Here is a 26,600-nt window from a genome sequence, read left to right as displayed (position 1 = left end):
GAAGCCATTGGCATGAGGTCAGGTCAGGTCAGGTATGGGAACATGCGTCGCTGTCGCTGCGTCCAAGCATGAGACCTCATTGGATTCATTCCCGAAGTAAAATAAAGTATGAGAGGAACTTGACATTTACCAGACAGATCAGGAAATGAGACGGTAGACATGTAATTGTATGATCACCTACTGTAGCCGTGTTAAAAAGCCTGCTGTTGGTTTAACAGTAAAGGTGGCTGGTTGAAGATCTTAGGGTCTTGAGTTTGAGCTCCTATTCCCATTAAAATAACAACAGGTTGGTTGATTCAGCCTGTCATTCTTCCGAGGTTGGCAAAATGTGTACCCACTAACTGGGAAGAATGAGCCAATCAAGTGTTCTGCGTCGTAGTGGTGACCCCTCCAGGAATGTGCCCCCTATCCAAGGAAAAACTGCCTTGGCAGCTCTGTGCATTTGAAGACGTGAAATGAGTGGTTCTCTTCTTCTTCTCCTTCTCCTTCTCCTTCTCCTTCTCCTTCTCCTTCTCCTTCTCCTTCTCCTTCTCCTTCTTCTCCTTCTTCTCCTTCTTCTCCTTCTTCTCCTTCTTCTCCTTCTTCTCCTTCTTCTCCTTCTTCTCCTCCTTCTTCTTCTTCTTCTTCTTCTTCTTCTTCTTCTTCTTCTTCTTCTTCTTCTACTTCTACTTCTTTTTATTTTTCATATTATTATTATTTTTCTTCTTCCTCTCCTCCTCGCCATGTTACTTATAATGTTGGATGATTTGTTGGATGATTTGGATGATTCATGTTACAACTACAAGTTGGATGGTTTTACTTTTGTGATGATACTTATATAGACCTGTTAAGTAATTTTATTTTTTACATACATCTAGGTTCATGTCGTCAGGGATCCAAACTCAGAAAGGCCGCTATTTTAGGAGTTACCGGACACCGCTTCCTATACTTTGCAGGACTCATTTTTTCTTTAGTTTAGTGTCTTAGGATTAATAATCAAGAGGCCTGCTCGGTCATCTCGATTGCGAACATCTCACAAATTGTATTTGAACATACGTACCCACCAAAAAATGAGTGCGATTTTCGGTATCACTAATTTTTCAAAAAACGTTTCATAAGTTCTTCAAATATCAAGTAAGACAGTTTATTTCAACCGCTAGTAAGGACGTTGGCATGGTCTTTCATATGCTGAGGTCACATGTGTCAAATTTCGCCAATTAGAGGTTGAAAAAATTAAGTTTCAGTGCAAATTGACCCCCAAAATAGCTGAATCAGCAGTAAATATGTTTTCATTCATCTTAAACTTGATTTTGTGCTCTCAAAATAACTTCTAGTAGATACAGTCGGGTCAATTAATATTCATTTAACATATATATATATATATATATATATATATATATATATATATATATATATATATATATATATATATATATATATATATATCTGTTAGCCAATTACCGACCCTAAAATAGTGAAAACAATTAAATTTAATATAATAAAGATTTTTGAAAAAAAAATGTGACCAGCCGAAACCAAGTAAGGTAGCATATTTTCGACCTCAGTGAGATGGTCCTCCCAGCACCCTTTTCGTTCTGCTGCTATATTCCGTTTGAGGAGGAGTACCATGTTGATGTACATAATCCAAAGCTTGGCTGTAGGCGAGTTGCACAGTGTATTTTCAAAATACGACAACAACTTTTGAACATCATCTGCAACTGCGATCATCTCGGCTTGTGCCTGCAATGCGGCTGTGGTGTCTTCATGGGCTACTGCTTCTGCTAGCTTACGAATAGCTGCGTTGAGTGAGGCCATCACATCAAGATAAACACCAGGTTCGACCAGAGTCCATGATTCAAAAGCTTCCCAGTACAGCTCCAGCATAGTAGACATCACCAGAGTATGACATCGTACCATCTTGTAGTAGTCCTTGCCAGCCATGAGCTTGTTCATGGTTCCACCGAGAAAGACCTTGGCTTCCACAATGAGAGTTTCAATACCAGAGGACTTAACGAGTTTGCCAAGAGCTCGGAGGAAGTTGCTAGCTATATGGAAGGCCCCCCATATGTAGTATCAGATGTTTATATTTATCTGGCTTCTTCTTTTGAAGTCTGAGGTTTATTTCGTATATGGCTTGGTCGCACGTCAGTACACAATGCTGTTGGCCTAGTGCTTGTGTGACTGTGATACAGAATTCAACTGAAGCTTCAACGACATCAGGTTTTGTTGGAGATTCTGGGAAGAATGGCCCATACCCAATCAATGTCTGTGATGTGCTCTCCTCCACCAAAAGGCATGAAAGGCATTCCATGAGATGACGCTGTCATGGTCAACAGTTTGAAAACAGTCGTTTTGTATCAACTGCCAAGAAACTGTGTGGTCTGATAATAAAATAGTTGCATGTTCTTCATGTGTCAGGCTTACACCACTGAAACCACTGTCTTTGGTATTTCTTGGATATTGGTAGATGTTGTGCGTGTCCCATGCATTATGCTACCATCTGGAGTGTGCTCGTGAAAATCCAAGTTGTCAATGGCGCAATGAGTGAATAGTCCACTTTTTAAATTATATGGGATTAATGGCTTGTCTTGTTCTGGTTCATCAGTGGGTTGTGCCATAGTGGTGATGTACCTCTGTGCGTCTTGATAGCTAATAATATTTCCAAAACGGTTCATCATTGTTACGATCTCTTTACTCCTTGTTTGTTTCAATACATGTAAGAGTGTGTCGGAGTGGTGCTGAGGTGTCGTCCACCAGACGGCGGTCTCCTTGGGTTAACCTGAAGCGGTCGCTTCGGGTGGGTGCCTGGAATGTCCTATCCCTAAGAGAGGATGATCACCTGTCTCTGTTATCATCTTAGCTCAAGCGTTTGGACATCGGGATTGCAGCTCTCTCTGAGGTTCGGAGACCGGATTGCGGCGAGATCATGGTGGGTGGTTACACCTACTATTAGTCTGGTCTCTCTGATGGTTACCATACCCAAGGAGTTGCTGTAGCTGTGTCCAATAAGCTGACCCCAATGATAATTGAGGTAACACCGGTCAACGAGCGTATTATGAGACTAAGGATCCGTCACTCCTTAGGTGTCATTTCCCTGGTCTCTGTTTATGCTCCGACGGAGGCGAGTGATCTCACCGTGAAGGATGCATTCTACGCCACGCTCGAGTCTGTGGTTGATCAGTGCCCCAGACGAGATACACTTCTAGTCTTGGGGGATTTCAATGCATCGACTGGAACTGATAGGGATGGTTATGAGGTGTGTGTTGGTCCTCATGCATCAGGAACTATGAACCAGAATAGCACTAAGTTCCTTGACTTTGCAAGAAGTCATGGACTTAGGGTGGCTGGTTAATGGTTTCAGCGCCCACAAGCTCATCGCTGTACTTGGTATTCCAACTCTGGCGATGCGGCAAAGGAGATTGACCATGTCCTCATTGACTGTCGTTGGAGGATGATCCAGAACTGCAGCGTCTACCGGAGTGCTCAGTTCCTCAATATTGACCACAGGCTTATTGTAGCAACTTTAAAGCTGCACCTTAAATCCTGGAGAATGGTACCATCCCAGCCTCGGCTGGATGTTGGCAAGCTCAGGGATGAGAGAGTAGCTGAGGAGTTTGCGAACAGGCTGAGTGGACACTTGGGGGGTCTCGGTGCTTTGGGGGGTCCTGAAGAGTTGTGGAGCGCCTTCAAGACCACCGTCCTTGATGTTGCTGGTGGATGTCTTGGAACTCACCGCAGGGCAAAGAAGAATTTTGTCTCTCAAGGGACACTGGATACCATTGACCAGAGTCGCAGGGCCAGGCTGAATGGCAGAGCTGAGCTGTTCAGGGAGCTGAGGCGTAAAACTGTAGGTGCACTGAGGGTGGACAAGGAGGCCTATGTGCGAGGAATCTGTGAGGGGGTAGAGCATCACCTGTGGACAGGTGATTCTCTTCCGCTTACAGGGGAATTCACGCATTGCGTTCATCCAAGCCCATCCCTCGGAGCACTGCAGTTAGAGCAGAGAGTGGTAGGCTCTTGACAGAGGAGTCTGAAGTGAAGGCCCGCTGGGCCGGTTACTTTGAGCGGTTGTACCAGGCTGATCCCCCAGCTGTCAAGTTGGAGTCAAGGGTGTTACAATCCCTGTTGCTGACCCTCGAATCAACTGTGGTCCACCTTCGCTTGTCGTAACACGGGCTGCGGTGAACCAGTTGAAACGGGGCAAAGCTCCAGGGATCTGTGGCATCCATGCTGAACTTCTCAAGGCTGGTGGAAATGCTTCATTCATGTCGTTGCATGCAGTTTTGTGCTCTGCCTGGAACACAGGCATCATCACAACTGATTGGAAGAGGGGCCTCGTTGTTCCTCTCTGGAAAGGGAAGGGTGATCGCCAAGACTGCAACAACTACCGAGGGGTGACGCAGCTCTCAGTGCCGGCAAGGTCTTTGCTCGGATAATTATTGATAGGGTTCGCCACCATCTGCTTGAGCACCAGCATCCAGAGCAGTCAGGCTTTACACCAAAGAGGTCAACGATTGACCGTATCCTTGCCCTTCGTGTCCTCACCGAACGCAGACAAGAGTTTTGGCAGGGGCTGCTTGCAGCCTATGTTGATCTCTGTAAAGCGTTCGATTCAGTGAATCAGGATGTCCTCTGGAGGATTCTTGGTCTTCGTGGGGTGCCACCAAAACTGATCGATCTGATGTCTGAACTCTACTCTGGTACTGAGAGTGCTGTGAAGTGTGGTGGTACCATCTCTGACTTATTTCCAGTTGTTACTGGAGTTCGTCAGGGATGTGTACTGGCCCCCACACTTTTCAGCACTTGTATGGACTGGATTTTAGGGAGGATGTCTGAGAGATCAAGCTGCGGTGCATCATTTGGGAATGTCAAGATCTCGGACCTTGATTTTGCAGATGATGCAGTCATCTTTGCGGAGACTTTAGATATCCTTTTGGGGGCCCTCGAGGTGCTGAATGAGGAGTCGGAGCTGCTGGGATTACGGGTTTCTTGGGTCAAAACTAAGATCCAGGCTTTCAGTGACATCTTGGATGCTGCTGTCCTGTCTGTGTCTGTTTGTGCTGAGGATGTTGAGGTCGTGGAGAGATTCACTTACCTTGGCAGTGATATTCATGAATCTGCTAGCTGTGAGTAAGAGGTCAATAGACATCTGGGTCGGGCCTGGGGAGCCATGGATTCACTGGATCATGGGGTGTGGCGCTGCCGGTACCTGTGCGGGAGGACGAAAGTCCGAGTCTTCAGGTCCTTGGTACCTCCAGTCTTGCTCTATGGACGCGAGACTTGGACTCTGACCAAGGATCTGAGACGGAGACTTAATTCCTTTGGTACCAGGTCTCTTCGGAGAATCCTTGGCTATCACTAGTCGGATTTTGTGTCCAACGAGTGGTTGCTGAGAGAGACTCGGATGAGATTTGTTACCTGCATAGTCCGTGAGCGTCAGTTGCGGCTCTATGGACATGTGGCTCGTTTTCCTGATGCTGATCCTGCTCACCAGATTCTCTCAGCAAGGGAGTCTCGTGAGTGGAGGAGGCCAGTGGGCCGACCACGTGCCTCGTGGTTGCAGCAGGTTGACCATCATCTCAAGGAGATGGGGATGGGCCTGGCATCTGCCTGGGGGATGGCCAGACGGAGGCCCTTGGAGTACCGGCGGAAAGTGGACGCAGCGACGCGCTGTTCTGGCACATGCTCCCATACCTGACCCCATGTAATGCTGATCCAATATGCTTTGGATTCGGAGTGTTTGCCACAGCTGCACTGATATCTTGGGCCAAATTGAGGACTTTCTCGCGTTCCGGCTCTTTCAGTTGTACTCTCGTGTTAGGGTCTGTAGGTTCGGGTGTTGCGTCAGTAATCAGCCAGGCCACATGGTTATACAGCGATACAGGTAGACGTTCATTCGCAGCGTCAAATGTTATCTGCATAGATGTGTCGATGTCTTCTTTTCTGTTTTTCTTTAGCTGCGAAGCTGTCGCCTTGATATCTGTTTGTAAGGACTTGGCAGAAAGGTACAAGGTGATATTCCTTTCACGAATACCGTTCGATTCAGTAGAGTCGTCTTCTCTCTCATCAGCACTTTCTTCGGGACTTACTTCATCTTTCATACTGGCGACATTCGCAAGAAGATATCCTATTGACATATATGATGAACAGATTATAGAGGATTGTCCTCTCTGTGGTACGATCATGATGGGTGAACCATGTTGTCTGTAGTAGTGCTCAATCCTCTTTTTGATAGATGATGATCGAGAAGAGCTCAGGGAGGCCCCACTGTCTGACAACCAGGCCCTGTACTTGTCACGCAGAGAACTTAAGAAGATGATGTTGTTCGGATCATGGGACAATGCGCCGTCTATGTCGGAGGACAATGCGCCGCCGTCGGTTTCTTCACTTGTGTTGGATACATGTGACTTCATTTTCTGTGCCACCGTTTTTTTGTTTGTGTTGGCATTTCGGCACTTCGTATGACACAATGGACCATTAGACAAAAAATCCTCCTCGCCTGCAGTGATTTCATCTTGCAATCTGAGTGCCGTATCATCGAGTCGGTGGGTTACTGCATATAAAAATGATTGGAATCCCTTCTCAGTTGGTTTCTGTACTGTCTCAGCCGAGGACTGCTGGCAGATCACACATCGACCAAAGTCAGTGGACTGTCGTTTTTTCTTGCGTTCAGGTTCAGCCATTGTTCACACCTGCAAGTAGAAAATTTAAATGTTCATTCACATGAAGGCATATGCATGTTAAATCAATTGATGTGTTAGTTCTTAATTATTTTATTCACAATCTTAACTAACTGTATACTTGTAATCGCGGGTCCCATCTTCCGGATCAATAGGTAGATACACGATGTACTAAGTATGTGTCTGTGGAGTGTAGTACTGCTATGCAACACACAACCTAATATACATATAATAATGTCTAAACGATCATAATCTGTAATAAATATGTGTTAGAAACCTGTTGCTCATGTTGCGTGCACATCCAAACCACCATTCTAGCAAGAAAAAAGTGTGGTTTACCGTTATCTGCAAAATAATGTTCATTGTATTTACATGTATATAACATGTATAATGTATATGTATGTGTATGAACACATGTACATGTATTTATATTCGGTATTATTATTATAATGACGACCAGTGGCCCCTATTGCATCTACTATGTTCCTTTGACAACATAATAATAATATTAGTTGTTTAATTGATTTTAAGACAAATGAAAACAATATTTATTGCTGATTTAGCAAATTTTGCAGGCAATTTTGACTGAAAAATCATTTTTTTCAACCTATAATTGGCAAAACTTGACACATTTGGCCTCAGCATATGAAAGAGCATGCCAAAGTCCTTACTCGGGGTTGAAATTAACTGTCTAACTTGACATTTGAGGAAATTATGAAACATTTTCTGAAAAATTAGTGATACCCAAAATCGCACTCATTTTTTGGTGGGTACCCATATTCAAATACAATTTGTGATGTGCTCGCAATCGAGATGCCCGAGCAGGCCTCTTGATTCTTCATCCTGAGACACCAAACTAAAAAAAAAAACGAGGCCTGAAAAGTATAGGAAGTGGTGGCCGGTACATCTTAAAATCATGGGTCTGGATCCCTGACTAATGGAGTAATTGAGCAACAGATTGGAGGCAGGTTCACACACTGACAGAGGATTAAAGGTGTTGTACACAAAGAAATCCACAGACACAGTCAACACATTACTCTCAATGGAGCTCTCTCCTCTCCTTTCCTCTCTCTGTGGGTGTTGAAGTGCCCAAAGGCGGTGTCTTTGGGTCGGTCTTGTTCTTCATCTACATTATTGACTTCATATTGTTTCAACTGAAAGTTTCAGCTACCTCGGTCAAATCCTCTCAGAGGAGTCGATGATGCACACATACATTCTCTCCTTCCATTATATACAGATGGGGGTGAGTAAGTGTGCAACATCTGGACAAGGTGAGCAAAAAAACAACAATGCTTGATCCTCAACACTTCGCCCACACATGTGCAACAATCAACAGAAACTCCACCAATCATCCAACCCACACGTCACTATGTCCAACCTGGATGTGAACCCAGCCAAGTTCTGGCCCCGGAAATCCAAAAAAAAAGAACGAACACACATTCACGAACTCCCATACATACAACACCAGAACACGAGTAAATAAAAAGAGCAGGATATCTCAAAAAGTTGCGAACGGATTCGGACAAAACTTGGTGTACACATTGGGTGTGTGATGACAAAGAATTGATTCGATTTTGATGAAGATCCGAATCCAGATCCGGATACGATAAATAATTTTAATTTGTGCAAGTAATTCTTCACCATTGAGAGAGAGGGATAAAAACGATAAACAGTACAACATGATATCTCAAAAATTTAATGGGCCTGATATGTTCTACTGGATCAGGAAACCCATTTTTTTGGCATCGCCAATGGCATCTGTTTATTGTGGTTGTTGTTTTATAAACGTTGTTGCTGGCATGTGGCGTGTTCCGTTTGCGGTGTCTGTGACCCCTATTGCATATTTCCCTCTTATTCAGACTTGCTTAGACAACAGACAAGGTACCATCAATCATTCTGGAAAGAAGGAGACTAGAAGGAAAGAAGAAAGAAAGAAACAGAGAGGAATGTGGGAATGATTCCTCTCTTACCTCACGCTGTCAAGCAGTGTTGTGTCGGAAGCATATGCCGTGAGTGTATATGGAGTTGCGTGACACCTCAGGGACTTCACCATGTTCTTTGCTCATTGGCCGCTCACCTCCTGCCCCGGTAAGACTCGCTCCTGTGCCTCGTATCCCAATGCAGTCAGGTCCCACGCGACACGCACTCGGGCAGACAATTTCTCGAACAAGCAGTCTGAGATCAATCAACTGATCAGTCTGAGATCCCTTGGTGCATCAACAACATCCCTCAGGGCATCAACGACAGCCATCGCTGGTGCATCAACAGCCATGAACTGAGCAGTGTCCTGGCTTTTTATGAGAGCCACACCGGGAACAAACATCACCTGAGAGTCTTCCTCATTGGTGCGTGTCCAATGGGGTTATAATTCTCGCTTCATTACGTCTGATTGCCACGAGCACCCACACCTCACCCCTCTCAACGTGAGTGCAGTGAAGGAGTGCCCTGCTCCCTCCATCATGCACAAACACTCTTTTGTACTATGTGTGTGTTTGAGAGGCATTTTCCTGCTTGACGAATGTAGGAGTGCAGGGAAGGAAGAATGTGGGAAAGTAATTCAACCAATCTGGAGGATTAATTGTCTGGTTGATGAACAAATGGTTGGTGGTGAATAATGAAAGAATAAGTGGATCGAGTATTGAGGGAGATGGATACAGACGGACTGAAGCACGAGAATAAACTAACTGTGGGGTTGAATGAAAGACCATTGGGAAGAAGGACGGGTTGTTGAATTGTGGTTTGGTGAAGCAGATTATTGGTGGGTTGAGAAGAATAAAAGTGGGTCGAGAAATAAATGATCATGCCGGAGATACACAGACTATCCTCAGTGCATTTCCCCCCTCAAACGCCAGGACAAAGGGCAAAGGTTTACCTACCACATAAACTAATGAAATAACTCATTCTGGGGAATCCTATGTGTCCATGAATGCTCTCCCCCGGGGAACTTTTCCAAAACACTAAATATATACAGTACATGCAGTTATACGATAGTAATTTTTAAGCCTCTTATGACTAAACATTTCCATAGACTCCACCTCATAGGCGTGAGCTTATCAAAGTGACAGTCCCCTACTTCCCAGTATAATTGTATTGCAGCCAATACCAGGAAGAGAAATTGATTCTCAATTTTATAGACCAGTCCACCCCAGAGAGGGAACATCCACGATCACATGTTTTGGGCTTGTTCGCCCTCTCTTTATGAGGGAGGCCTTTTTTTCCAAAAAGGTTAAGAAAATCAAAACAGTTAAACAGCTTGGGATGTGCACCTTGACCCCACGGCCAAAGTACAGAGTCCAACAAGATTGTCCTCTGAGCATACACACGCACCTCATCCTGAAGGCTGAAGTACATGGTCAATCAAACACACACACATCCTTACTCCAGAGGGTCAGAATGCATGGCCATACAATTGCACCACTCCTGAATCGGAGTAGGTCCCCATGACGTGAGCAAAAAGCAGAATTTCCTCCCCAGAGTGAATGGATCAAATCCTACAAGACATTCAGTCGAGATCAGACCGCATTACTGTAGTGGGTACCAGGAAGCAAGTGCCACACCAGCTATTGCTGCATGCATCCTGACCAACAGGAAATTCTTGTGACACATTAACCCATCTGTGGTCCACAAAACAGTTTTTAGGAGTAACCAGGAAGAATTTAGATTTTAAAAACGCTCTTCTGGCTAAACTTTTGCATAGGCTTTGCCTATTCAGTCTGAGCTTAGCAGAGATACAGCACCCTCCTTCCTCATGGGATTGTACTGCAATCCGGAAAGAGAAATGAATGTGAAGAGACGTTCCCTCTCTGCAGCCAATACTGCAGCTAATACTGGGAAGAGGTGTTCCCTCTCTGGGGTAGACTGGTCTATAAAATTGAGAATTAAATTCTCTTCCTGGTATGAAACACAATGCTACACACCCTCTCAGTATGTACTACTTTGGAATTTGGATTCTCATGTATTCTTGTGAATGTTTTGTAGCTGGAGAGTAACTCTTGTGGAGTTTGCAACAGCAAAGGGCTTATCTTGTGTAGTTTTTCATGGTTGCTTTATGCAGTTTTCTTTGGCTAGAATAGCATGAGAGGAATCCATTTATTTGTAATCCCAGCCACCTGGGGAAATCGATTAGGTGAGAGCTGATTGGTTATTCCCTCCAGTTGTGGGTGAGAGACACTTTTGGGTCTTGTTTTCATTTATATGTTAACTGCTATTGCACATGGTACATGCTTGATAACCTCGATAGTGTGCATGTCTATGCTGTTGCTGTGGAGGAACTCTGGGAAGGGTTTGAAACAGCAAAGCGCTTACCTTGTGTAGGCCTTCTTGGTTGCTTTATTCAGCTTTCTTCAGCGAGAAAAGCAAGGGAGCAGTCTGAAATGAATGTTAAAATATATTACCCCATATGTACTTTCAGAATCTCGACAGAACTTAATTATGTAACGTTATCACATTCATACCGGGAACATCGGACACAGCAGGACGTTGACGAGACAGATTAGAGACTGGTGGAACCTGTCCCCTTGGATCCACAGAGCTCTTGCATTTACGGAGAACAGCGCGATCTTCATAGTAGAATCATGGAGCTCTCAACAATGCAGTGTGTGAACTCTGCGATACATATACTGTATACAGTGCCTATAGAAAGTCGACACCCCCTTTCAAAATTTTCACCTTTTGTTGCTTTATAGCCGAGAATTAAAGTGCATTAAATCAGACTTTTTCCACCTATAATTACACATCATAACCAACAACTTCCAAGTGAAAAACAAATTCTACAAATTCCAGAAAATTAATTTAAAATACAAAGCTAGAATATCTTGGTTGGATCAGTGTAGACTCTCATTATAATAGCAATTGTAAATTAACTCAGGTGTAACTAATCACCTTCAAAATCACACACCAAGTTAATTGGCCTCCACCTGTGTTAAATTGTCGTGATTCTGATTATTTCAGAATAAAATCAGCCGTTCCTGTGGGTTTCCTCTACTGGGTAGTGCATTTTTTTATACAAGGTCAAGGCTCATGGAAGAGCTAGTGTACTGAATGGATCAGGACACAATGGAACAAAAAGAACAATCTGGAAATGGGGGGGGGGGGGCTGTCGAGAAACACTAAAGCAGGGTTGAAGGACAAAATACAGGGGGACTTGGACAAACAATGGGTGTGGGAAGGAATGAGGAAAGGCGTAGGGGAGGATGCAGAGTGGACAAGATTGACACACAAGGAAACTCTCAGAAGGGAAAACTGGAAATTTGGAAGGAGGGAGGTAAGCTTGGGGGTGGCAGGAGTTAACGGGGGTAAAAAGATCATGGTTTTGGATTGGGGACAATCTGAGATGGTGGTGAGCAGCTGTCTTGAAGACTTGGAGGGAAGAATGAGATTGGACAGAATGTGTAAGTTTGTTCCATGGGCAGAAAAAAGAAGAACAAATGAGTGGAGGTGAGCAGTGATTCTGGATTTTGGGAGTTTCACCAGAAGGGGGCTGATGGTAGACTGTGCGTGCTCTGCAGAAACCCAAGGTTGGGGGTGGAGTTACATAACACAGAAAGACCAGAGGGTGCAAGACCAGAAAGGAGGCGGTAGAAGACAGACCACTGAAAAAACGAACATTTGTGGAAACATTTTGAGCCGATGTAAAATATGATTATCAAGTACAACATTATGGTTGGATTTATTTACTAGTTAAATTACTAAATGTCAACAAAAAGTGAATACTTTTGAAGATCCATAACAAATCAATTTTAAACATCCGCTGTATACAGGATTTGATATCAATGAAAAGCTGCCATTTAAAATGCATCTTTTCCAGTTTTTACTCTTGTTAAAATATAACAAGTAACCATCCTTTTGAACATTGTCAAAATAATACACGGAATCTGACAAAAATTGGACTTCAAAGCATTAAATACATCGCAGTAATCAACGCTTAAGCTAAACTCAATCACAACTAAAAAAATTACCCCCGTGTGGGGGTGACGGTCATCTCTATAATAACACAAGTTCTCAATGTTCAGTTATGACCGAAGACTACTGCGCAGCTCGAACTGCGCAGTTTGGTTAAAGATGACTCGGCATTTTGGCGCGTGTGCACTAAATTATATTTTGAAAATAAATGCCGACGTTTACATTTCGGGTTTTGAAGCTTTTGCACCTTCGGCGGAAAAATGTATAAATATAAAATCCGGCCCGACCAAATCTAGATATTGTCCCATAGATTCATATGCCACAATCAAATTCAAGATAACTTAAGAAATGTAGGAGGAGATAGATTTTGAAAATCGTCATTTTCGCATTTTTTGCCAACTTTGAAGTCACGTGACACGAAAACGAAAGTGAATATCGAAAATCCGGCCTGACCAAATTTAGATATTGTCCCATAGATTAATATGCAACAATCAAATTCAAGATCGCTTGAGAAATGGCGGAGGAGATAGAATTTGAAAATCGTCATTTTCGCAACTTCAAAGGCCTTGTGACCTTGACCTTGACCTTCGGTGACCTTGAAAGTCATACCATCGTGTACGTCTCATCGACCTCTATCAGGATCACGAATGATCAGATCTCCCGCTTCAACTTCATTGTGAACGGACGGACGGACGGATCGAAGGACATCGACACCCATATTATTAGGTCATGCTCGAAGAGATGACCGAAAAAGAGAAGAACAAGACTTGGCTCATCTTATGATAAAAAAAACAGTGAGCCGTTGTCTTCATCTGTTGGCATATTGTCTCAACAGTTTTGGAGAGAAGCTGGGATGGACGAGTGGGAAAACCCACACAATTGAAGCATCATCATCTCCGCCGGTGGCCAACGCAGAAACAGCGTAAGTTGGAAGAGCGGTTCTTGCTGCTCCCTCCATAACCAATGGTGAAAGTCGGTGTTCTGGGAAACTTTCCGGATGTTGTGAGAGTGCTGTCAACTGAGGGTGTTGTAGTTCTACAACACCCCAAACCAACAGTGGCATGGCTAATGTAGATTAACTGAACACACTGATGAGGGAGAGGGAGGAGTGGAGAGTCTGTCATCGTGCCTGATGCCCTTTAGGCCTGAGTCGACGTAGTCAGTCAGTCCAAACCAACACCTGGGGTTAAAACGTTAACGGGAAATTAAAATCCAGCTGTGAAGAATTTCACAGCAAATTTCACAGCATGAACACTAAGGAGCTTTCAAAAGACCTCCAGGATAAAGTTGTACATAGCCACAGATCACAGGATGGATATAAAAATATTTCAAAGGCCTTCATTATCCCTTGGAGCACAGTCACGGCAATCATTAAAAAGTGGAAGGCTGATGGTACCACCAAGACCCTGCCTACATAAGGCCGTCCCTCCAAACGGGATGACCAAGCAAGGAGGAGATTGATCAGAGAGGCCACCAAGAAGCCAATAGCAACTTTGAAAGAGCTACATGCCTTTATGGCAAAACTGGTCACTGTGTGCATGTAAACAATATCCCAAGCACTCCACAAGTCTGGCCTGTACGGTAGGGTGGTGAGAAGGAAGGCATTACTCAACAAAGCCCGCCTTGAGTGGGCCCAACAAACTATTCTTGAGATTCTGAAGCCATGTGGCAAAACTTTTTGTGGCCTGATGAAACTAAGATGGAACTTTTTAACTGTAATGCAAAACGTAACGTTTGGCGCAAACTGACCACAGCACATCACCCAAAGAACACCATTCCTACTGTGAAACATGGTGGTGGCAGCATCATGTTATGGGGATGTTTCTCAGCAACAGGGACTGGGGCATTTGTCAGGATAAAAGTGAAAATGGATGGAGCAAAATGCAGAAAAATCTGAGAGGAAAACCTGCTGCCCTCTGCAAGAAAGCTGAAATTGGGACGGAAATTCACGTTGCAGCATGACAACGACCCGAAACATACAGCCAAAGCTCCACCAGCGTGGCTAAGGAGCAAAAAGATAAATGTCCTCGAGTGGCCCAGTCAGAGCCCTGACCTAAATCCAATCGAAAATCTGTGGCATAACTTCAAGATTGCTGTCCATCAATGCTCCCCATGCAACTTTACTGAGCTTGAACAGTTTTGTGCATAAGAATGGGCAAATATTGCCCAATCAAGGTGGGCAAAGTTGGTAGAGACCTTTCCGTATAGACCCACAGCTGTAATTGCTGTTAAAGGTACTTTCACCAATTATTAACTCAGCGGGGTGGACACTTATCGAACCAAGATATTCTAGTTTTGGATTTTAAATTAATTTTTGAATTTGTATTTCACTTGGAAGTTATGGGTTATGATGTGTAAATAAAGGTGGAAAAAGTTTGATTTAATGCAATTTAATTACAGGGTATAAAGGAAACAATGGGTGAAAATTTTGAAAGGGGGTGTAGACTTTCTGCAGGCTATGTATGTCTTGTATGTATGGTGTTAGCTTATTGGTTAGGGTGATGGACTTTGGATTTAGGCTTGGGATCCTAGGGTACAGAGTAAAATTCCCACTTTAGCCATTGAATTAACACGAGGTGGGGTTGACAGCCTGTCATCCTTCCAAGGTCGGCAAATTGAGAACGAGCTTGCTGGTATCCTATGTTGGAGTGGAAACCTATCCAGGCTTGTGCCCAATAGCCCAGGAGACCGCCTCGGCAGCTCCAATAATGCTCTGTCCAGAGTATGGTCCCAATGATGGATATATATATATATATATATATATATATATATATATATATATATATATATATATATATATATATATATATATATATATATATATATATATATATATACACATATGTTGAGTGTGAGGAGAATTCCCCTGATCTCCAATGGACATAAAGTCCTACACTAAAGTGTCACCTTCAATGTGGGTGCTTTGGTCCCGTGACTCTGTCAAACAGACAAAGAATACATGGTCAACATCAGTTAAACATCAAAGATGATGAGGTTAAATAAGCCCGAGATCTGGATAAGTGGCTCTGTTTGATATGATATGGCGTTTTTGATGTGACGTTTGAACAACAATGTGTTGCCCTGATGAGCCCATCTTAGGGCTCATCAGGGCAACATGTCGCTGTTCCATCCAAATGCTCGAGTGAAACCAGGTCGGTAGCTTTGCTTTTCATCTGCTTGGTGACAGCTTTTGACTTTGCCTCACATGACCTGCTGGATTCCCTTTGGGGTTGACAGGCATGATGCCAACTGTCCAAGTCAGCAGAATTTAACAATTTAAATTAATGCATTCCCCGACTGCTGAATGACATCAATGGTGCTTCCTGGTTGTGATTGGTGGATGTAATACAATGTGTCTAAGTGGTAGTTGGCACTTGTGGCCAAATACATCAAGTGCCAGTCTATGTATATATATATATATATATATATATATATATATATATATATATATATATATATATATATATATATATATTTATCTGCATGCCCACTGTTCTCACCAATTTCCACTCCATATCACCCCCCTTTCCTCCACTGAAATTGACAGATTGCAGTCATGTGGTATTGATTGAGTACAGACATGACGTGTGACAAATTCCCTCCTACTGTATCAAAGTTCCTTTTACATCTTTGTCATTCCTGAAACCTGGCCTCCAATCCTAAAAAAATCTCAGTCTCATCCATCATCCATGCTCCAGAAGGCTTATCAAACGAACCCAAATATTTCCTTGGTGAGCCTTTGAAAAAAGTTCAGTCTCAATGACTCTTGGGCCAACCATATCGCAGAGCTGGCCTCCAAAGTCAGCTGCAGACCAAGCACTCTCTATCGTTCCAAGTCATTCCTTGAAAAATCAAAACTACTCATGGTCGACAAGGCCTTTCTCCATAGCTAAATGGAGTACAGTACTGCTCTTCTTTGTGGGTTGGTGACCTCGCATCACATCAGTCTCTTCTGGAAGCTGTGGCATGTACTGTTTAGCTTTCTCCATTATTGGAATCTCCCATGATGAGATCAAAGCCCAAAGTGCGTTGCCTTCTCATTGTGAACAGGTCAGTGGCCTGTCTGTTCCTTACCACCCCTCCAGCTCTCCAACCATCCTCAGTACCTCGAGAATGCATGCCTTCTTCCAGTAGCCCCTTGTGGTTAAATTCGCAAATTCCAGGATAATTGCCCACCTCAACTCTTCTGTTATTCACTTCTAACGTCTATGGAACCATCTGTCTGAGGCTGTTCCACCTCGGTCTTCCCTGCAGTGCTTCAGCCACCACCATATCATGACATCACCATCTCATGTCATCCTCCATTTTTACCCACAATAGTTTTTTAACACCCTTTGACCCCTGCCGAGCCTATCCCTTTTAATTACAAGTTGCTGCTTCCTCTCTTGCCCTCTTTTGCTCTCCTTTTTTTTTTACTGTTTGTGCATACCTTTGCCTATTATGTTTATTAGAATTATGCAAGATTATGATATATTATGCAAGATATGCATTATTAGAATTATGCAAGAATTATGCAAGAACTATTATGCAAGAATGCCCCTTGGTCAATTCAAACCCTTCCTCTCCTTGCTCTTCCATGAGCCTTGATCTTGTAAAGAAAATATAATATAACAGTGAGGGTAACAGGGAGGAAAAGACTTCATGTGATGCTTCACGACTTTGAGCTTCATCCCAAATATTTCGTCATTGCATTGCTTTCTTAGCGAGTATTTATAACCAATTTTAAAACGATCATTTAAATCCCAATATTTCAGATTTTATTATGCATTGTATTAGGGAGGCATTTCTTTGCTCTTATGCCTGTCTGCAGGTGGAAGACTCAGGATGGTACACCTGTTTGTCTAAGAACTTCCGTGGACAAATGACGACAAACGTGCATCTTGACGTCAAAGGTGCAATCTTGAACGCTCTGTAATTGGATTTCATGTTTGTTATCTGGTATAATGTGAAGGTTAGAAAACTGTGGAACTGGAGGTTTGTTATAATTGGTTTCGACAAATAATCATTGTTTCTCTGCCACTTATTTGACTTTTTCACAAACCTTATTTTCATTTTTTGAAACGTTACCCCCAATCCCACCCCCCTTCCATCATCGATTTTACTTTCCTGACTTTTTATATATTTACTGATTGCTTTGCAGAGTACAATGGGTTCGTTTCGGCTCTGGGTGAGGGAAAAGAACAGCCAGCACCACCAGGACGCCCCATAGTAACTGCCGTTACAAGCTCGTCTGTAACATTAACCTGGAAACCATCAGAGGACAAAGCAGTGACATCATATGTTGTGGAGGCCTACAGGTGAGAAAAGAGCAGAATTTGATGCCTCAAGTGTATTGAAGAGTGCTTAAGTCTTAAAGAGTGCTTAATTGTAGATAGAAGACCAAGTTGATTCCTGGAGAACTGGGAGTACCCCAACTTGTTTTATGGTAGGTGTTAGCACTGTTTTTTTGCATGACATTGAGTTTTATATTGTTTTATTTTTCACTATCATGTGACAATTTCTTTGATGTTTCATCAAATTAATGTAAGCAAGCAGGCCAGCTCAGAGATGGCTTATTTTCCATTGAACTATCTCGACTGAAATTGATTGCTGGCCCAACCATAAACTGTCACCACTAGTGTTTTACATGCAGTAATTCCCATAAATAAGTGTACCGTCCGTTGCTAGTAATGTTACATCAGGGTCCCCTCTGCCAGCATTTTCTGCTGCTGGATGTTTCAGGTCCCATGGAGTCTTTAATAAACAGTATACTGTTGCTTGCCAGCATCCTGGGCAAACTCGAAATTCCTGCCCTGACTATTACTGCTGGGAAGGCAATGGCATTCCCTTGGCATGAAACTGGTACAGAAGCACTGTTTCAGCAGTCATTGCCTTGTATAGTTATTTCTATAAAAAATAATAATAATCATCCTAATATTAATAATAATGATAATAAGAAAGACGTCGTACAAAGCACGACACTTGCAAATTCGTGAAAACAAATTTCACCATAAACTATTTGGTTGTTGAATTCAGTGTCCTGATATGCAAATCCTCTTCAAATTTCAACTCAATCAGATGACAATTGAGGATTCAAGCAATTTCGCATTACCGGTAGTTGTTAACCTTTGGCCTATGTTGAAATTTTGGCTTATCCATTCATTCATCCATCCATCCGTCCATTTGGGACATACTCTATACAGAGCGTTGGTGCTGCCTAAGCAGTCTCCTTGGCTACTGGGCACAATCCTGGACAGGTTGCCACTCCGACACAGTATGCTGGCACTCATTTTGCCGACCTCGGAAGGATGACAGGTAGAGTCAACCCCACCTAGTATTAATTCAACAGCCAAGTGCGATTTGAACTCTAGATCCAAGGATCCCAAGCCCACCATCCAAACCATTAAGCCAACCACCAAGCATATTTTGGCTTATGTTGACCTCAAAAATAATGGCTGGTTGAAATCAATGACCTGATATGAAAATCCTGTTCAAATTTCAAGTCAATTGGATGAAAATTGAGGATTTTATAAACTGAACCTAAGTTGTTGACCTTTGGCCTATGTTGACCTTTTGACCTCAAAATCAATAGGGTTCCTGCTTATGACCAACTCTATCATTTTGTCAAGTTTCGTGAAGATCGGTTTAAAATTGTGACCTGTAGACGATTGACATGCAGACATACAGACATACAGACATACAGACATACAGACAGACGGCGTCACAGACCAGACCAACCAATACATTTGCGATTATTCGATTTCACAAGTAATAATGGTTGTGTAATTTGGAAGATCCAGATTTAACATCAAAAATAATACCGACAATAAAAAGAGCAACCAGAGATTGCAGACCCTCTCCAGGACTTGTTTTGTGTCATGATTGTGTATTGGTGTGTGATGTAATTAATAAGAGACATAACATAACTAGACATCTGTCTTTATAACTGCTGGCAGTGATGACCGGGTACGAAGATGTCAATCTTTGATGCAACCCCCGCTTTGAATGGACACTTGACCCTGACCCATGATGTTTATTATTATTCATTGGAATTTAGAATGGGATTAAAATATATTCTATTCAAATCAAATGGAAGACCAAATAGGTAGTCTTGCATTGGAATCATCAGAAGGAACCCAAACAAGCAAAAAGCAAAGACGAAGTCATCAAGAGTAATCTGGATAGGATTTGGGTTTCAGATGTTGCTCCTCTACCCTCAAACCCATCCAGGCACAGCCAAGTGAGCCTTATTGAAAAAAAAAATCAAAAAGAACCCAGATCAAAAAAATCAAATAATTCTGGCTGTTAGACCATGCATCTGATCAGGTTGAAACAAGATTTTTGCTTATTCCAATATGGCTGCCATACCATGTGAAATCAATTATTCCTGAATACCCTGGTATCCCCCAAGTCATGGGGACCATTTATGTGAAGTTTCCCTTCGATCTGTCCAGCCGTTCTAGAGAAGATTTTTTTTGCCAAGTTTCAATTTGCCAAGTTTCAAGTTTGCCATTTGCCAAGTTTCAATTTTTTTTCCTTGGTGTGGTTTCAGAGATAGAGGTCCAAAGTTTTTCCGTTTTTTCCAACATGGCTACCAGACCAGGTGACCTATGACATCATAATTATAATTACAACATTCTACAAGAGTAGTCGCTCCTATGGTGGAAATTTCATCTCAATCCGACAAGCAGTTGCGGAGAAAAACACCAAAATTCTGGGCGGACAAACAAAGAAACAAACGAACAAACACCCAAATGCAATACCCTCTCCTCGGGCAAGGGTAACTAGCAACGGCTAGGTTCCTCATTCTTACCTATCCTCCAATGGGATAAGGGGAAGAGGCATCATAGGAGAACATTACGTAGATGGAGAGACACAAAATCATTTTAACGAAATGGTGATTATGAAAAACTAAAGGGGATGATGAAAATGACATTTGGTCTTCAATCTCTCTATTGCAGTCATGTGATGAGATGTACCCTTTAACTCTCTCCCCTCTACCTGATGATAGTAGTTCACAGTTGATAGTAGTCGATGATAGTCGGAACTTTGTTGAAATGATTCACTCTCGTTCAACATCTGTTGCACTTGTGCTTGGTCGACCAGAACTTTTCTGTTTCTGACAACTTCCAGTCTCCTTAAACATCTTGTGCCACTCTCTGATACTAGTCTACGATGGTGGATTCGTTCCATACCTCGAACAGAAATTATGCTGAATTTGCATGTCGGATCTCGTCTTGATGAATCATTTGACGTACTGAGCTTTCTCCTGTGGAGTTGCTATTTTCTTTTAAGTTAAACCACCAGACCTGAAAATAAAGAAAAACGTTACGAGTTTCTGTATCATATAAAACAAAGGGTATCGTAGTATCATTTGTGCTGTTAAATATATTGACGAACAAAGTTGTCCAGGTCTTTTTGGAACATCCAGTATGTCAAAATGGTGGTCTCGTAAATCCCTTCAAAAATCTTCTTCTCGAGTCCAACCAGTCAGAATGTTACCAAATTTGGTTTACAACATAAGGCTGGGGTCAGAATGTTAAATCGGGGAGGTCCTGCCGATCACGTGACTGAAAGTGTGCCAAAATGGTGGACTTTGTAAATTATTGGTAAAATCCACAAATTCCTTCAAAAATCTTCTTCCCCAGACCCATCAGTCAGAATGCTACCAAATTTGGGTTTCAACTTTAGGCCAGGGCCCATGTAAGCTGCAGGTCCAGTGGTCCTATTTTTTTAATTTGGAGTTGTTTTGTTTTATGTAAAAGTGGATATCTCTGTTTAGCTCATATTTATTCCTCAACCCACAGCTCATGATTTTGGGATCCCGTGATCAAATCCTCCATGCGTTGTCCTTGTCAGTCGTTTAAATTATGCTGATGTCTATTTATTGTCCCTTTCCTGCCTGCTATACTATATGTACAAGATCAACTGTGAACCTTATGTAACTGTGAATAATTGGGTTTTTTAATTTTTTTATTTCTTGACTTGACAGTTGTTTTTGTTGTAACTTCAAGTCATTTTGTATAACTGTCTTGTTTTACTTTGATGTAGAACAACCCATTTTCTTTTGTTTTTATGATAAAACTGATATATTTATACCTGACCTGTTTTACCCATGTCTGTTGGGTAGTCGATGCAGTAGAAAAATTTTTTTATTTTCGATTAAAATTTTTTTTTTTTTAATCTATGATCTACCCTTATTTGTTGGTCGTGGTGTCGGTCTGTCCGTGTGTGTGTGTTTGTCGGGGGGTTTTGACCCCCTTGCAGTTGTTCGATTTTGATGAAATTTGGGTGGTAGGACCAGTTTATGGCCTCGTTGTGCGCGTACGTACTGGTTGCTAACGCCCCTTTGGTTGCCCAGCAACGGGACTTTGAAACTTTTGAAAAATTACAAAAAAATTATTTTTTCGAAAATCAAAAATCGGGCCACGAGCGACTGTGGGCAGTACATTCAGCCATATTGTCAAAAATTTCCAGCCGGATCCTATGAAAACTGTCGGAGAAGATAGACTTTGAATGAACCCTGGTCGAAAACAATAAAAAAACGAAGTTCGTTATATCTCAGAGACTAGGTGTCAGATATACATGAAACTGGTATGGTAGGTTCATGGTATGTCCTAGTTATGTGTGAGAAAGAACTGTTGCTACGGACCCCTCCATTGCCTGGCAACGGCCGAAAAACCTCTAAATGTGGGGGTATTTTAACAAAAAAAACAATCTGCAGCATTAACCCTTGAAGCTAGAATCATGAATTTTCTTGTGCTTAATCCTCAGGTCATTCCCCATCGAACGGGCCCATCGCGTCAGGTTCTATCGGGTCGTCGACTACCCATGTCTGCCTACCGGCTTGTCTGTTTTTTTGCTTGTCTGTGAGCAGGATTTCTCAAAAAGTGGGGATTGATTTTGGACAAAACTTGATGGACAGGTTGTGTGTGAGACAAGGAAAAATTGATTAAATGTTGGTGAAGATCAGGATCTGAGAATTTTAAAGTTACTCTTCACCATTGAGAGATAGGGCCAAAAACGATATATCTTAGCCTGATATTTTAAAAAGTTGTGCACAAGTAAAACTAGGTGGATGAGTTGTGTAGGTGACAAGAACAAGCCGATTAGATTTTGTTGAAGGTCCGGATGCAGATCCGGCCTATCAGTGGAATACAAAAGGTAATCTGTTCAGCCTGGTCGAAGTATGCACTCTACCGAGTGCTGATCTAGTTTGTTTCATTGTTGAAAGTTATCCTCTGATGAAATGGTGTTTTTGTTTTATTGTGAAAAAGTTTCTTTATTTTTTAATAATGACATCGACAAGTTTTGTTATGTTGTTGCGATGAGCTGTTGTGTTGCATGAAGAATGTTAGTTTGCTTTGTTTGAGAATTGTTGTGGCACTGAGCTCGTTGGATTTGTTGTCTTGCAGCAATTTGTTTTCTTTTGAAACAGGTTATAATTTTGTTGCAATGTTAGCTATTGATGTTCCAGTGGTGGCTATTTTTTGTTTCATAAAGTTATGGCAATGAGTTTTTTTTAATTGTTGTTGTTGTCGTGTGAAGTAGTCTTTTATTGGAAGTGATTGGATTTTGTTGCAGTGCAATGTACCGTTGGCCGTGTGTGTGTGTGTGTGTGTGTGTGTGTGTGTGTGTGTGTGTGTGTGTGTGTGTGTGTGTGTGCGTGCGTGCGTGTGTGTGTGTGCGTGCGTGCGTGCGTGCGTGCGTGCGTGCGTGCGTGCGTGCGTGCGTGCGTGCGTGCGTGCGTGTGCGTGCGTGCGTGCGTGCGTGCGTGCGTGCGTGCGCGCGCGTGCCGGGCATAACATTTCTCCCATTTTAGCATTTGTCATAAAAATTTCAACAAACCTTTGGAATGATGAGATGTAGAGCACTGGTTAATAAATTTTCCCTGTTTTTAGCTGTTGTTTTTGTTAAGTTCAGTTTGAGTACAGAGTGGATGCAGACAGGCTTTGCATTTTGAGATGCTTTCTTATTATATTGTAGTCTGACAGGATGGTACAAGAGTGGTATACTTGCCTCTGAGCTGCCTGGTCTTTGTTCGATTCCCAATCCGACATATAAGCTCCCAGATTGGTGCTTCACAGGTGGGGTGATGCACCAAAAAGTGTGCCATCCCTTCGGTATAGGCGTTAAGCTCAGTTTCCCATCTACTAGCATTAGTTAGTGGACGTGAAGGATCCCAAGCTGTCAATTTAAGGGGTATGCGAGTTATCATCCGTACCCCATACAATTACAAATTACTACCCTATTGCCAACCCATAGTTGGCAAGCATGGTGAATATTTTAAAAAAGCCCATCATCATGAAGTGAAGTAATAGTCCTGCAGCGGAATTGAATAAACTCGTTAGATGATGATGATGATGATGATTTGATGATCCTGTTTTGTTTTTGTCATTTCAGTGACCAGCTAGGGGGTGCATGGCTCACTGTGGGCGAGGATATCAAAGGATTGAGGTTCACAGCACGAGGCCTACGTCCTGGAAAAGTTTATCTTTTCCTTGTTCGTTCAACGAGTGCATTGGGCCTAAGCCAACCCAGTACTCTCTCCCAACCCATCCGTACTAGTGGTATGAACATTACAACAAATGGAGTTTTATACTGTTGTATTAATGCTACTGGCAACAAAGTACTACTTGACCCAAAACATTAGTTAATCAATAGGCCATAAAGTCAGTGTTTAGGGTACAGCAATGCAGGATATTGAACATGGTGTTAACTGCATGCCACACACTAATTCATTGTGGAAGAAAGATTTTCATTGTTTTTTATAATTGCATTCCCAGTTGTGTAACTTCATTTGATCATTTGATTTTATCCATATACAGTAAACGCCCGAAAAATATAAACAAATTGGCACAGCAGTGGATGACTGGAGCAGACAAGCACTTTGCCAAACACCATTCCATTTCATTGGGACCATACTCTATGCAGAGCGTTGGTGCTGCCTAAGCAGTCTCCTTGGCTATTGGGCACAAACCTGGATGGGTCGCCATTCCAACACAAGATACTATAAAGATGGTACTCATTTTGCCAACCTTGGAAGGATGACAAGCAGAGTCAACCACACCTGGTATTAATTCAACAGCCAAGTGGGATTTGAATTCAGGATCCTAGGATCCCAAACCCACCACCCGAGCCATTAAGCCAACACTGGACATGCCAAACACTGTGTCTGCAATAATATGCAGGATAACAAAAAAAGTTCATTGGCAATCTTACCCCATGCAGTGTTGAGAAAGAAGGGCATGGTCAGGGTCTGCGAGCAGCAACTTTGATTTGTCGAGATGATGTAAAATGCCAAAATATTTTGACCAAGTACCGTTCTGATAAACTGGGAAGTTTTTGAAAGTGCCAAGAAGGCGATTTGTGTTCTACCATGTTCAAATCTATAATTAAATTGAAATAAAATAATGATTTTGAAAGTTGTAGAAAAAAGAAATTGGGAAGTTTACCGCCGTCGATGCAGCGTCACCTTATTAACACCACCTTATTTAACATACACCACCTTATTTAACAAGTTACATTAGTTGTTCGTGCCTGTTGTTTGTGTCCTTTATGACGTTGCTAAAAAAAAGTACGTTTCCTGTTTGGAATGATTTTCAATTTTGTTTGACTACCAGGCACACAGAGAGAGTAGAATACATTATCACTCCTCTGCACATGTGCGATCGGATCAAATTCAGAGCAAAAGTATTGTGAAACTACAGGTTCGTTTTCCGATTCATGTTCCGATTTGTGTTCAAAATATAACATTCAATTGAAATTAAGTTGTTCCTCGATCACAAACTGGTGTTTGTGGACAGACAGACAGACAGACAGACAGATAAACAAAGTGAACCAATTGCTTAACCCCACTTTTTCCTTCACGTACACGGTGTAAAAACTTCATGTGGTAAAATGCATGGTACATAATTCATCATAATAACTGATTCCTCAACTATAGTTCACAGACAAAACATTTTGACAATATTATATCAAAGGAACATAGTTTTTCCTTCGTTGTTCTCACCCGTCGTTGAAGTAATGAGTTAGCGTTCGAGGAGGACTGATGTCCCACACCAGAAGCATGATGTCCTAACCAATACAAAGTGTTGTAGATAGATCAGATCTATCCTTAAGGTGCCTGATAGGATGACCGTATTATTTTGGGACCCCAGGGTCCTTGATGCATTTTCACAACATGTAATTTGGTGTCTGCCTGTCGCCGATACATTTGGTCGTTACTTGTCCAATGTCAATCAAACTTGACAGAGGGAATGAGGGTCATAACGCAAAGGTTGTAGCTAATTTGTTTACCTCTGTACCCCACCGCCCCCCCCCACCCTTCCCACCTGCATTCTGAAGGTGGGGCCAACGGAAATTCTCTACATAAATGTGCATGGCACACCAACACAAGTTAAATGTATCGGCGTCCCAGTAGTGGTTGGAGAAGTTATTTTGAGTGCCGCTTCAGAGACCTTAATTGTATCATGAATAAGACGTATCCGCCTCATTTTCACAGTCACTTAGCCCATGTTGCTTTTTACTCATCCGCAAAAAAACGGGAGAAATTCTCATGTTTTATTTTTCTTTTTCCGCCTTGGAAAAACGCTGTGTTAAGGTTTATACAGCGCCTTCAGAAAGTATTCACACCCCTGGACTTTTGTCACATTTTGTTGTGTTCCAGCCTGAATTTAAAATGGATTAAATTTTTAAAATGTGTCACTGATCCACAAGAAATACCTCATAATGACAAAGTGAAAACATTTTTTTCGAATCTTTTACAAATTAATTAAAAATGAAAATCTGAAATGTCTTGTGTCAATAAGTATTCAACCCCCTCAATCAATACATTGTAGAAGCGCCTTTGGCAGCGATTACAGCTTGGAGTCTTCTTGGGTATGTGTGTATCAGCTTTGCCCATCTGGATTTGGGGATTTTCTCCCATTCTTCCTTACAGATTTTCTCGAGCTCTGTCAGGTTGGATGGGGAGCGTCGGTGAACAGCAATCTTCAAGTCTTTCCACAGATTCTCAATGGGATTCAAGTCAAGGCTTTGATCTGGGCCACTCAAGGACTT

The 26,600-nt window shown here is 42.3% G+C and overlaps 1 protein-coding gene across 1 annotated transcript in view; it reads left to right on the top strand.

The window, feature by feature from the left end:
• The window catches only part of LOC147025300 (uncharacterized), a 91,740-nt gene that overhangs the window by 6,475 nt on the left and 58,665 nt on the right, over positions 1-26,600 (top strand). Inside the window, exons 3-5 of the mRNA XM_085886157.1 lie at positions 17,371-17,452; positions 17,701-17,857; positions 23,943-24,109. Coding sequence (XP_085742283.1) covers positions 17,371-17,452; positions 17,701-17,857; positions 23,943-24,109 — 406 coding nt within the window. The remainder of the gene's footprint in view (positions 1-17,370; positions 17,453-17,700; positions 17,858-23,942; positions 24,110-26,600) is intronic.

The sequence above is a fragment of the Eptatretus burgeri genome, chromosome 6 (genome assembly GCF_056783735.1).
Source record: "Eptatretus burgeri isolate ZD-2024b chromosome 6, Ebu_testis_v1, whole genome shotgun sequence".
Classification (NCBI taxonomy): domain Eukaryota; kingdom Metazoa; phylum Chordata; class Myxini; order Myxiniformes; family Myxinidae; genus Eptatretus; species Eptatretus burgeri.
This window is presented reverse-complemented; position numbering and strand designations above follow the sequence as displayed.